This window comes from Podarcis pityusensis (genome assembly GCF_964106645.2).
Source record: "Podarcis pityusensis genome assembly, chromosome: 17".
Lineage (NCBI taxonomy): Eukaryota > Metazoa > Chordata > Lepidosauria > Squamata > Lacertidae > Podarcis > Podarcis pityusensis.
In genome coordinates this window covers 36,774,092-36,788,203 of record NC_138042.1, presented here as the reverse complement: position 1 = coordinate 36,788,203, position 14,112 = coordinate 36,774,092, and the positions used below count along the sequence as shown (strand labels likewise).

The 14,112-nt window shown below is 43.7% G+C and overlaps 1 protein-coding gene across 1 annotated transcript in view; it reads left to right on the top strand.

The window, feature by feature from the left end:
• Positions 1-2,643, top strand: part of LOC308466290 (cysteine-rich protein 1-like) — a 32,700-nt gene extending 30,057 nt beyond the window's left edge. Inside the window, exon 4 of the mRNA XM_080987053.1 lies at positions 2,265-2,643. Coding sequence (XP_080843179.1) covers positions 2,265-2,347 — 83 coding nt within the window. The 3' untranslated portion in view covers positions 2,348-2,643. The remainder of the gene's footprint in view (positions 1-2,264) is intronic.
• The last annotated feature ends 11,469 nt before the right edge of the window (positions 2,644-14,112 follow it).

Sequence of the window (14,112 nt, the reverse complement as noted above, 5' to 3'; positions counted from 1 at the left end):
CTAGCTGCTTCCGTGAAAGTTCAGCCTCTTGCTTCAGGGAAACTTTTGGGGTGTGTGGCAAGAAAAAGGCGCTTGGTTTCACTTGCCTCAGCTTGGCCAGAAGCCAGCCTCCGCTCTATGCCTGGCATCTGGCATAAAGGGGTGAGAAAGGTGAAAAGGAACGAGCTGCTAATTCCCTCTCCCTTCATACACGGTGGGCCTGCCACTTAGTCAGCAAGCCTTTTCCTCGCTGCAGCCAAGTGGAACATAATACCATATGTTGCTCTCCAATTATGGCGGTGGGAGAGCCCAGCTCTCTCTCAGGAGGGAAGAGGGAAGAGGTCTAGAGCAGTTCCGTTCTTCTGCTTGGTATCCATCTGGAGCAGGGTGCATGGGCAGGAAAGACACTCCGATGACCCGATAGGTAAACTGCTGTGTATGTAACACACCTTTTTTTCTTTAATACCTTGGTAAATCCTTTTAAGAACTTGATTCTGGCTTCTCGTAAAGAGTCAAACTTGGTATCTGATCATTCAGAATATGGTGGAATAGTGAGGATAAACATGGAAGGGCCTGGAGTGAGTTTCATTTAATCGTATGGTAAACCTAAATTATCTTGGGCCCTTTTATACTGCCTTTGTCATCATTGTTTCAGAATTGGGTCCTTCTACTTTCTGCTGTCCGTGACCCGTGGCTGGGTTTGCATCCAGGTTTCTAAAGCAGCAAATTAAATTTTCAAGTACTTGGATTAGCATGCACATTTGTAATGCCTAGGTCTGGATTTTGATCTTGTGTTCAAGGTCAAGGCTTGTTTCATGGTTGAAATATTTATACCCCTTCTCTCAATTGCTATTTTTGTGTCATCTATGTGAGGTTGGTTGCATTTACTTCAGAGCTCATAGATGTCTGTTCAGGGTCATTATCCTGAGTTAACAACCCTTGTTTAAACAATAACGAAGCCTCTTTTGGGTTGCTGCTGAGGTCCATTTGCTTCCAGTCTTGATTCATTGTGTTCCTGCACTAAATTCTGAACTCCATCCAGCATATCAGACCAATATAGGAAGTTGTGTTACATTAAATCATACCATCGGTTCATCTAGCAGTCTACATTGACTGACAGCAGCTCTCTAAGGTTTCTGACAGAGGTTTCTCCCCTTCCTACCTGGAGACAGGTAAACTGAATTTGGGGCCTTCTCATGCAAAGCAGATTCTCCACTATTGAGCTACAGCCCAACATCTGCTGAACATCACATGGTAGAACTGTTCCTGGACTGTGTTATTTCTGGCTGCAAGTGGGGACTGCATTACTGCATTGTTTTATTTTAAAACTCACTGCACATAGAAAGCTAAGCAATAAGTATTCTTGCCCATCTTCCTCCTTGACTTGAAAACCTACACCTGCAGGCTGAAGTAATGGTTTTCAGGATCACTGAGTGGGGTCCATATGGTGGGCTATTTGCTAAAGAGCCTTGAGATTCAGTGTTCCACCATACCTGTATATAGAATGTTCTCTTTAGCTATCATGGCTAATGCCTGTTAACAGACCTGTTCTCTGTTAATTTGTCTAATTTTCTCACAGTGCAGCATACAAACATTAAATACCAGTATATATTATACGTAAATTCCTCAGATTCCAATGTGCCAAATAGACGTACAATAACTAGACCTATTTTACAAAATCCCCCCCCAAATGAATCAAGACAGTGAGCCAATTTTCATTTGCTGGGTCTTGGTGTTGTTTGCACTGTTTCACGGGGACTATCACAGTGTGCTTGGATTACTCTCGTTGGCCGAAACATCTTGCCTCAGTCTTAGGCTACTTATATTGGCACAATGTATAACGTTATGCAACGTGAGCATAATCCTTTGCAGTCTCCCATAGGTGTATAAACTGGGATCAGATTGTGGCTTCATATGTCAAACGATATAAATAATACTGGAGCTTATGTTCATTTCGGTTTCTCGTGAGACCTGGAAGTTCAGCTGAGTCCAGGTTTTAATTGAACACTTTGGCAATGCTTCTGCAAAACTCTGAGCAGGTTTAATTTCCTGGCAGGAGAAATCTTTGATAAGGATTTCAAAGGAAGAGCTGCAGATTAGGCTTGCGCACCATGTTCTACAGCATGCATCTGTGTTTTTAATTATCCGACTTTTGAATGTGAGTTTTGCTTTATGGAGAGAGAGAAAGAAAGAAAGAAAGAAAGAAAGAGAGAGAGAGAGAGAGAGTAAAATACGATTTTTCTCCCACAACGTTTTCTAAAATGTTTTATTTTTAATTTGCAAAGGAACAAGACCATCAAGCACCCGCTCATCCTTTGGGGCATCGCCTTCTCCTAAGGTTCCAGCAGAAATCCGAAAGGGCTCATAGATGTCTTTCCTTGCTTATGCTGTAGAAGTAGCAATTTATAAAGCGATGTCAGCTGAAAAAGGGTGTTGCTTGAACATAACTAATAATCTAAACAAGGTCAGACAGCTTCCGTAATAGAGTTCACCCTACGTCTGGTTAACATAGCAGCTGTGATAAATATATTGTAGCAGGTTAATAGTGAACATTGTTGAAATGTATAAATGCTTGCAAAGCATCTGTAGCTTTATTTAGGCTAAGATATGTGCCTATTTTGTATATGTTGGTACTGAATAATAAAGCACTTGTGAACACCTGCATTTTGCAGTTTTGTGTCCTTCATTCAGCAACGCATCATGTAAGCCAGGGAAACCAGAAGTTGAATTAATGTCCTCATTACAGACCCACAACCAAAGATATAATTGAACTGGCTCAACATCATAAGCAACCCAAACTGTCACTTAGAAATATTCAGAGGGACAGCAGTGAAACCCTGTGCAAATTAGAAGTATCTCACACAAACAGCCACTTCAGATTTGCAAATGAGTCTTTCATTCGTTGATGTAATAAAATATATGCTAGAGGCTCGAACAATGACTCTCAAAATAATCATATGCTCCAGCATTTCATTTTGCAAAACTGGAAGCTCTTGTCACACCTTGACCACTTCTTGATACTAAGATATGGGTCGAGTGAATGCGGTTTGAACTTTTGTGTTTATTCGACACAGATGTGGGCCAGTGATGTGTTTATGTGGTGACTTCAACGGAGATATGGAATAGGGAGAAGTACAGAACAGCTCGTGGAAAAGTACATGTGGCCAAAGGAACATTTTGATTGCTGCAGGTAATACAGGCAGTGTTATCTGCACAGCCATGCCTACCTTGTGTGGGACAGATATGCAGTCCAAAATAGCTCAAAATAGCTCAACCGAGACACACACAGCAGCCTTTGCAACTCCTGTGAGAGTATTCTGCCCATCTTCATCTTGAGAAACCATCTGCAAGACTGAGAGTTAGTGAGAATTGTAAAAAGCAAGCCTGCCCCCCAATGTTGTCAGTGAGACAACCACAAGCTGAACTGAGCAATAGACAACAGAAACAACAAGATCAGCAACTGCCCTGCCTAGTGTGAGCAAGGTAAATAGTACTCTTTCCAAAATCATAGAATTCTTGAGTTGGAAGGGACACCAAGAGTCATCTAGTCCAACCCCCTGCAATGCAGGAATCTCAACTAAAGCATCCATGACAGGTGGCCTTCCAACCTCTGCTTAAAAACCTCCAAGGAAGAACAGCTTAATGTCTCTCATGGGAGTCTGTTCCACTGTCAAACAGCTCTTACCATCAGAAAGTTCTTCTGATGTTTTTTCAACATCTCTTCTCTTGTAAAGTTGAAGCGATTGGTTTGAGTCCTACCCTCCAAAGCAGGAGAAAACAAGCTTGCTCCATCTTCCATGTGATAGCCCTTTAAATACTTGAAGATGGCTATCCCCTCTTTTCTAGGCCAAACATACCCAGCTCCTTCAATCATTCCTCATAAGGCTTAGTCTCCTGACTCTTGATCACCTTGATTGCCCTCCTCTGCACACGTTCCAGCTTTTCAATATCTTTTTTTTTTAAATAATTTTTATTTAAGTTTTAAACGACGAAGAAAGAAAAAGAAAAACATACACAATACATATCTCAAAAACGACAAGAAAAAAAAATAATTACAAAAACACACACACAAAAAGAAAAAAAACCACAATTCAACAGTAAAAAACAAAAAGCAGAACAATTAAAAACAATATCTCTTTTCCATTTCCGTTTTTTTAGTTTACTTATTTTCTGGACTTCCTCATACCTCCCTCTTTTGTATTCCAATCCAAATTGTTTGTCCAGCAATTTCTTTTCCACTTTTTTAATCCCAGTCTTTAATTTAATATAATATTGAAATATATAACTTCAACTTCTTTAAACCTAATCTTTAGTCTTAATGTAATGTAACATTAAAATTTTTCCTCTTAATTATCAAATTTAAGATTAAAGATGTTTAATGAAATGGAAATTTTAGTCTTAATCTATCATTAACCTTAACCTGTACAGCTGGAAACCGCTTATTTTCAGTCCAACATCACTCTAACATTCTTTAATTTTGCAATGTTTCTGAAGATAGTCTTTGAATTTCTTCCAATCTTCCTCCACCGACTCTTCTCCCTGGTCACGGATTCTACCAGTCATTTCCGCCAGTTCCATATAGTCCATAAGTTTCATCTGCCATTCCTCCAGCGTGGGAAGTTCTTGTGTCTTCCAATACTTTGCGACAGCTTTTCAATATCTTTCCTAACTTGTGGCAGCCCGAAATGGACACAGTACTCCAAGTGTGGTCTGATCAAAGCAGAATAAAGTAGTACTATTACATCTCTTGATCTGGACACTATACTTCTGTTGACACAGCCTAGAATAGCATTAGCTTTTTTTTGCTGCTGCATCACACTGTTGACATGCTAAGCTTGTGGTCTACTACAACCCCTAGATCCTTTCCACATGTACTACTGGCAAACTAGCGATTCACCCATCCTATATTTGTGCAGCTGGTCTTCCTGCCTATATCCTTTTGTCAATCTTGTTTCCACCTTCCCTAATCAGCCTTTCTAGTTACCCAAAAGTACACATCTGGACCTTCCCTCAACCATATGGCCTTCTGAAAATGTGTGGTGCTCAGGTTTCAGACCTGTAAGATGCATGGCTTTGGATGTTTCCGTGGCTCATATTTGAGACAAGTACCTGCTGGGCTAGGGACAGAGGAAAGTAAATACCACAACTGCTTACAAAATATTCATAATAGGTTTTTAAATGGATCCTTCAAGACACTGTAAAAACACCGTGAAATATTAAAGCTGTTGTTATCGCTTCTGTAACCATAATAGCTAAATTATGACACACCATAACTTGTGGGGGGAATTATTGAAAGCATTCTTCTAAGGTGCTATTCTTCAAGGAGAGAATCTATTATGGTGACACAATAATTTTCTGTGGGTAATTTACTTCAGTGATTAAACAACAGTAATTTATTTTATTGTGGAGTGTACCTGGGGTTGAGCCAAGCCACAAAACCTGCCAGCAAGTCAGTCAACTGAGCCTAAAGGAGCATGAATACGAGCAGCACATTTTTACAAAGTAAGTAATTAGGTTTTCACTGCCACACCTAGAAGTTGCATGGAAGTGAACAGGACTGGTCTTCAGTTTCAGCTGAAATTGCAAGCTCACCTGCAGCAGACCTGGAAGCATCATCTCAAACGTGGGCTAACTCCTTGTAATAATGAACACAGGAAAGTAAACAAAACAGGACCCCTGAGAATGAAGGAGAATGGATCAGAATGCTCAGAAGAACCCCAAAGTTTGCAGAAGTACTAAAACAAAACCCCAACCCAATTTTTTATTAAATTAAAAAAGAACTAAGGTGGCAAAAAAAAAATAAACCCCCCCAAACCCTACTCAGTGAGGACTAGAATGTTGTGAGCCTGTTGAAAGCAAACATAAAATAGAGGGGGTAAAATGCTCTGGCTGGAACAGGAGCACTCCTGTAAGGATGGAAGGAGGATATACTGCAACATTTTATTGCATTACAAAAAGAGAGAGATTTGCACAACTATTGCACATGCTGATTTACAGTGGTACCTCAGGCTATAGACGCTTCAGGTTACAGACTCCGCTAACACAGAAATAGTACCTCGGGTTAAGAACTTTGCTTCAGGATGAGAACAGAAACCATGCGGCGGTGGCTCGGCAGCAGCGGGAGGCCCCATTAGCTAAAGGGGTGCTTCAGGTTAAGAACAGTTTCAGGTTAAGAACGGACCTCCAGAATGAATTAAATTCTTAACCTGAGGTACCACTGTATACTGTATGTAATGTCAGTGCAACAGAAGGTGTTCCACTTTTTGTTTTGAAATACCTTGAGAATTTCATCAAAAAATTTCTCTCCTGTATGATCATTTTAAAAAGCGTTTCCTTTGCTCATTGGTAATGATTGGTGAGAAAGTGTAAGATGTTCTCAGTACAGCGCTACGTTTAACAGCAAACACTTGTTTTAGCTTCTCTTTTCCATCTCACTCCTTCTACAGCGCTACAAGTTACAGAGGATGTGAGCTCCACTTCTTATGTCACCTGCTAAAAGGAAAAATGGCTTATACGCATGGCTCAAAGCGGGTTGTACGGAAAGGTGGGATGCAATCTCGCTCTTTTTTAGATGGTTCTTGAGCCATTCCACTTGTCAGTGGATGTCAAAATGTTGTACAGAGCAGAGTTATGCAGCACTGGTTTTTTTGGGTTGGTTTTTTTTTTTTTTTTAAGTCAGTCAATCCAGGTCAGGGCTTCTTGTTGAACTGAGAGGGGCAAACACTTGCAAGGATGGCTTTTTGTTACCTTCAGCAGTTGAAAACCCAAACCCAATAGAGTCTGTGTTGAGCTTAAATCTTGGAAGGAAGGAGGCGGCTGTCCAGCCAAGTGCTTGCCTGCTTGCCGCACAACTGCCATTACCTGGTCACGGCTAGAAGGTGGAAATAGGCCCCCTACAGTAATGCTAGGGACGCGGGTGGCGCTGTGGGTTAAACCACAGAGCCTAGGACTTGCTGATCAGAAGGTTGGCGGTTCGAATCCCTGCGACGGGGTGAGCTCCTGTTGCTCGGTCCCAGCTCCTGCCAACCTAGCAGTTCAAAAGCACATCAAAGTGCAAGTTGATAAATAGGTACCGCTCCGGCGGGAAGGTAAATGGCATTTCCGTGCACTCCTCTGGTTCGCCAGAAGCGGCTTAATCATGCTGGCCATATGACCTGGAAGCTGTATGCCGGCTCCCTCGGCCATTAAAGCGAGATGAGCGCCGCAACCCCAGAGTCGGCCACGACTGGACCTAATGGTCAGGGGTCCCTTTACCTTTACCTTACAGTAATGCTGTTCTTTTCATGGCAAGAAAAACTGACTAATTTCAAAATACAAAGGTACTAATTCAACTTTCTTAACAAGCAGTTCAGAGGGATATAAAAACAGTCAGCGGACCACGGGCTAAATGAAGTCTGGGCAAATTTGAAATGAAATCGTCCCATTTCTTCCACCATCACCTTTGAACACTGCTTAAACCTGTCTCCCTTGTGCAGTATAAGACTCAGAAGCCAAGCAATTCGTTTTAACAAGGAATGTTATGCCGTGTTAACAAGATTAGGGGAAAGGACACTTGCCCTTCCTTGATTTCTAAACCCATGGAACAGATGCTCAGGAACATCTGCTCCTCAAGCTATTTCCTCATCTGGTTTCAATCAAAGGCACCTCCTTTCTATGTCTTGCTTATATTGTACGTTGCACACGCCTCATATCTCTGAGCGATGATAAGTTCCAGGGGTGGTGCTGCAGGGTTTGGTTTCCTTTGGATGAGAAAGAACACCAGAGTCTTGTGGTGTCTATTGACACTTGGTTTATTTATAAAATTACAAGAAAAGCTTAGGGCTGGTGGTGCGGAAAGAATCCTAAGCACCGACAGCAGATCAGGACTGGTTGCTTACCGTGGATTTCCCTTCATGCAGGAGACATCCAGGACAACAATGAGTTAATCCCTTCTGTTCCCCAGGACACATGAGCTAGCTAGAGTCACACATGGTCAGCTCCAACCTTGGTTCCAACAACAGCCAAACCAATGAAGTGGCAAAATTACAGAGTGGAATCAGAATGGGCAGGGTGGAGGGCAAGGTAAAGAAAACACTCCCTCCAAAAAGGCATGAAACGAAGTATGCATCTTGCAAAGTTACCACCTGAACTGAGTGGGACCTGGAAGCCTCCTGCACCTTGCCACCCCGCCCCTGGCCAAGAAGGAACAGTCACAGCAAGTACCCCATGCTCTGTTCCCTGGTCAGCATGCAAGAGGCCTCCAGATCCGAGTGGGTGTCAGACAGGTGGCATGAATTGATGCCCAGCTGCTTAGAAGCTCTCGCTGCTCCCTCTCTCCATTCAAATTCCAAAACCAGCTGCTTCTTAGTCAATGACCCATGTTGTTGTAACCTCGCCTGTAACCAAAGATGGGAAATATTCCTCTTTGTTGTCAAAAATATATAAAGAAGAAGAAGTTGGTTGTACCAGCAAAAGCACGACATCACCCACAACCATAGAGATCCTATTCTGAAAAATGTATTATGATTATTATGATCATTATTATTATGCCACCCATCTGAGTGGGTTGCCCTAGCCACTCTGGGAAGCTGCCAACAAATTACAACTACAAATTACAACTACAAATTACAACTACTTCAAACAGGCAAAGGAGCAGATGAGCACAAGCAAGAAACCAGGCTGCATGCAAAGCTGTTGCAACATCTCCACCGGCAGCAGGGGAGTTAAAAGTGAAGACTGCAGTCTCCAGGGGCACTCCCAGAAAGTCACTATGTTTGGGTGGGATTTAATCACACACTGGCAAATTCAGGATGCACAATTAAATCATGATTAGGCAGCCAAAACAAGATAGGAAAGTAACATCAAGATGTGGGGAAAGACTTTGTAATGTGAAACCTCTCTCGGGAAATGTGGAATATATATTTGTTAAGAAGTCTAAATTTGTGACGGCGGTAAATCTGTCTTCCCCAACCTAACGCCCTCCAGGTGGTTTTTGACTACAACTCCCATGAGTTCCAGGCAGCATGTGTATACCCTTCAACATATCAAAGAGAAAAACTGGGACACCATCTTCTGGGATGCCACCTGCCTGTTTTTTTCTTGTGAGAGCATGGTGGCTATTTTTGGCGTTGTGATCTCGAGTGATTTCACACTGTGATTTCCCCCTGAAAAAACCATGGCCCCAGAAAAAGTGTTTTTTTTGGATTGGGGGGTCACGGCTTGAAATCATGCGAGATCACAGCACCCAAAATGTCCACCGTGCTCTCACAAGAAAAAATGGAATGTTCTGGGACAGTTGAGGGGTATACATGTAGTATCTGGGGTTGATGCGAGCTGTGGTCCAAAATATATGGTTGGGGAAGGTGGCAGTAAGAAAAACATGGTTCAAATGGCCACTCAGTGGCATATAGCAATGTAGAAAACATTTAAAATATATTAAAAGGGGGAAGAGGATTGTTGGATATGTAGTCAAACAAAAGGTTATTTACTTTTTGGCACGTGGTGGAAGTATCAGAAGGCAAAGAAAGAAACAACTAAATCTGGAGGACGGTAACAGCTGTAATCACAGACATGGTCCAGATTAACACACTGTTGGATCCAGTGAGATGTTTACTGGACTGTATAAAGGAATGTGTTCCATATGAGAAATAAAGGGCAAGTCTTGCATCTAGCTAGAGATTTATTTACTAAAACATGGGAAAGCAATCAAAGGCCGCACAGACAGAATTTACTAAAAGCGATTTGGGAACCACTGTAGTTAGTAAAACTGGCTGTGTTTATGAATAACCCACCTAAGGACACTGCTATACTTAAGAAGTGGGGAGTTCTCCTAGAGCAGACGTTTTAGGAAACAACAGAAACTAATTATGCTGGTATTAAAGGTACATACAGAGTGCTTCCAGTAAAGTTAAAGGGACCCCTGACCATTAGGTCCAGTCGTGACCGACTCTGGGGTTGCGGCGCTCATCTCGCTTTATTGGCTGAGGGAGCCGGTGTACAGCTTCCGGGTCATGTGGCCAGGATGACTAAGCCGCTTCTGGCGAACCAGAGCAGCACACGGAAACGCCATTTACCTTCCCGCCGGAGCGGCACCTATTTATCTACTTGCACTTTGATGTGCTTTCAAACTGCTAGGTTGGCAGGAGCAGGGACCGAGCAACGGGAGCTCACTCCGTCGCGGGGATTCGAACAGCCAACCTTCTGATCGGCAAGCCATAGGCTCTGTGGTTTAACCCACAGCGCCACCCGCGTCCACAGAGTGCTTCCACATGGGTCTTTAATGTGGGATTGGTGCTCTTCTTCTTCTTCTTCTTCTTCTTCTTCTTCTTCTTCTTCCCTGCCCATCTGGCCTGGTTGCCCCAGCCTCTCTCCTTGAGCATGCACTTTTTTTTTTTTTTTGAAGGGTCCGTACAACACTGTCCGCATCAAAATGCCAGCCAAAACATTTAATCCAGTCTTATCCTATCTAGAGAAAAGCCTGAAAAGGGGAGAAATGGCAGTTTTAAACTTCTCCCTCTTCCATTTCTCAGATGCTTCAGGAGAGAGATAAAGCATACAGAGCCCTCCACTATTCCATATTACTTTCCCACAATACATTTCATTCCTGGTACCATGTGTTGTCTTCAACATGAAGTTCCAGGTTATCTTACGCACACTGAATGATACATTAACCTGTGCCAAGCCAGCCATACCATTAGCCAAGGTGAGGCAGTCATTCGAGGCAACAGATTCTTGGCTCCACAGCTATTTCAGCTTTCCTGAGCTGGTGCCCCAGAAGCAAGTGATGCTTCCTTCTTGTTGGCCTGGGCTAGCCAGCTCTCTCATCTACTCACCTTCTCCCAATGCCTGATGGAAAGGGCCTGGGCTATAAAAGCAAGCAAGCAAGCTCCCCAGTGCAACATATCAGGATTATTAAAACACCACAAGCCAATGAGCAAAAGCATTCCCGAAACTTTTCCTCAGGCTCGATGTATCAGAAAACAGCAAAACAAAAGTGGAGGGAGGGAAAGATGTTTCAGAGCAAGACGAGTGATGGGGAAACTTCAAAGCCTGTGGGTTAAGATGGAGTACGGGGTGTGTTGTGCAGAGTTAATTAGATTACATCCTGCTAGATGCAAAACAGATTTCATGTTGCACAAAAGGCTACTGGAAGGGAAGAGAAATGTCAGCTGAAAATATAAATGCCAGCAGCAATTTGGATCTGCCTCAGGTGCTAATCGGAACATGCTAATTGGAAAATAGCCCTGGCAGGGGTCTGCAAGAACCAGTCCTCTCTCCCTGCACCTCCAACCTTCCACGTGCACTTCTTCCAGCCTGATGGATGTATAAGGGGAAATGTGCAGGTTGAGCAAGCAGTATTTTACCCAGTTACTCAGCATAAACTAAGCCCGCTTCTGCCTTCCAGGGTTCTGCTCAATGCGCTGAGATAACAGGCAAACAGCTGGATTCCTGGCAGTGCTGGATTTACATATAAGCTAAACAAGCTATAACTTAGGTGGGGCCCCCCAAAAAATTTAAAGGGAAAAAAACTGGATGTACATTTCCAAAATATAAGATAAAAAACAAATAAAATATAACCTACATATAGCAACAGTGTTTTGTGTTGTGTAGGCTCCTATGATGTAAGTAATGGGCCCTGCCTGCTAGCCTGCTCCCTAAAATATCACTGGTTTGCTCATTTCTATATATAGGGTGCCTACATTCTGCATGTGCAAATGGCTTGAGATACCTATTAAGTCCATAAATTCGACGGGGTGAGCTCCCGTTGCTCAGTCCCTGCTCCTGCCAACCTAGCAGTTCAAAAGCACAAAGTGCAAGTAGATAAATAGGTACTGCTCCAGCAGGAAGGTAAATGGTGTTTCAGTGCGCTGCTCTGTTTCGCCAGAAGCAGCTTAGTCATGCTGGCCACATGACCCGGAAGCTGTACACCGGCTCCCTTGGCCAATAAAGAAAGATGAGCGCCGCAACCCCAGAGTCATCCGCGACTGGACCTAATGGTCAGGGATGCCTTTACCCTTTACTAGGTCCATAAATTACCATATAGCATATATTCAACACAAAAAAATGCGACAATTTGTTGTTGACAAAGAACAGCTGGACATATAAAGGGCCCCATTACCTTCGGTAGCTTAGGGCCTCATCAAAGCTAAATCCGGCCCTGATTCCTGGTATGGATGTTTGAATTTTATTTCATACGGTTACAATTATTTTATCCAGTGCTTTTCTTTCTAAAAAGCTGTTTAGGGGCACTCTCAATTTGACTCAATAAAATCACCGTTTTACAGTTCAAATCAGGAAAAATAAATACAGTAAATGGACAAAATACAAAGATTCGCAAAATGTTTAGGGGTATGCGTCCCCCCCCCCCAGGAAAAAACCCCACCAACTACCTATCTATCATCACAACCCTCTAGAGATTGTGGACTCTCCTTCCTTGGATGTTTTTAAGTAGAAGTTTGGGTGGCAATCCGCCATGGATGCTTTAGTTGAGATTCCTGCATTGCAGGGGGTTGGACTGGATGACCCTTGGGGTCCCTTCCAACTCGATGATTCTATATCCCACCTTTTCTCCAGGGAGCTCAAGGAGGCACACGTGGTTCTCCCCCTCCTCATTTTATCCTCACAACAACCATGCAAGCTGAGTCTGAGCAGAAACAGATTTAGGGGGATGCGACCAGTTTGCTTGCATTGGGCGCCAAATCGAGAGGATGCTGCAGGGGTACCGCAACAATGACTAAGAATGTAAGGTGAGAAGCTGGAGGGGGGAATTTTGGTGTTAGACAGAGCACCGCTGAAATTTGAAAGCCCAAAGTCGGCCACTGGACCAAGACTGTGACTGACCCAAGCTCATCCAATGAACTACGTGGTTGAGAGGGGATTTGAACTCTGATCTCCCAGGTCTTCTTATTTAATAAATCGGGTCCTCCCTTAAAGAGGGCGCATATTGCGGTGAGACCTGGAAACCAACACCCTGTGTTGTGGGTGGGTACAATTGGTCAGCCACAACACCCGATTGGTAGGTCCTTGGTGTTGTTGTTGTTTAGTCGTTTAGTCGTGTCCGACTCTTCGTGACCCCCTGGACCAGAGCACACCAGGCCCTCCTGTGTTCCACTGCCTCCCGCAGTTTGGTCAAACTCATGTTTGTAGCTTCAAAAACACTGTCCAACCAACTTGTCGTCCCCTTCTCCTTGAGCCCTCAATCTTTCCCAGCATCAGGGTCTTTTCCAGGGAGTCTTCTCTTTTCATGAGGTGGCCAAAGTATTGGAGCCTCAGCTTCAGGATCTGTCCTTCCAGTGAGCATTCAGGGCTGGGTGCAATCTGGCCAATGGGACACAATCCAAAAGCTTCGAGGGACCTTTTTATACCCATGCACGTGACACAGAGCTTCCTTTTTCGGCGCGTGCATTCGGAACACCAGCCCACCTCTACCTACTTTTAGGGCTTGTTGCGCTTGACCTTGCTATGCCGTCGTGTGTCATCTGTCGTTGGGACAGGGGCACGGCAGGAATTTTCCCCACTTGGCTGATTGCCTGCTGCCATTTGGGTTTTGCCTGCCGCGTAGCAAATCGTCACAACTTGTAAGGTTGCGGATAGGCTCTGGTTCAGGTGATAGGGATGGGAGAACGCTCTTGCCATCCCTATGTGAAGGGTATTCAGTTAAAGGAATCCGGGGACATGAGAGGGGGTTGTGCCCGTGCCTGAGTCCAGGGGGACATTTGGGTGGTGGAGTTAGCCCGTTCCCGGCTTTCTGCTTATCCTTGGCTGACCTCTGCTGGTGCCCTGGGTCAGCGCTACCTGCATGGCAGGGAGCTAGTCGAACCAGAGCCTATGCAACCAATCACTTTCTGTAATCAATAAAGTTGTGGCCTAAATTCTGCCAGAAACCAAAACCAAAATTTGAGTCACGTGTGAATTTATTTAGGGGGAGGTTTCTGGGTCTGAACACGCAAAATAAATAACTCTAAGCACTGGACGTCAAATCTTTAGGGTTCTGCTGTAATTCATTGCCTTACAATGGCATGCTGGTGTTCCTTTCTTGTGGTTTTGTTACAACGGGGATATATGTGTTTTGCTAAATAAATAAAATAAGTAATATAACAGAACAATAAAGCCTCTTGCATTCAGTGAGACTTACATCTGCTTAAACAGCCATAG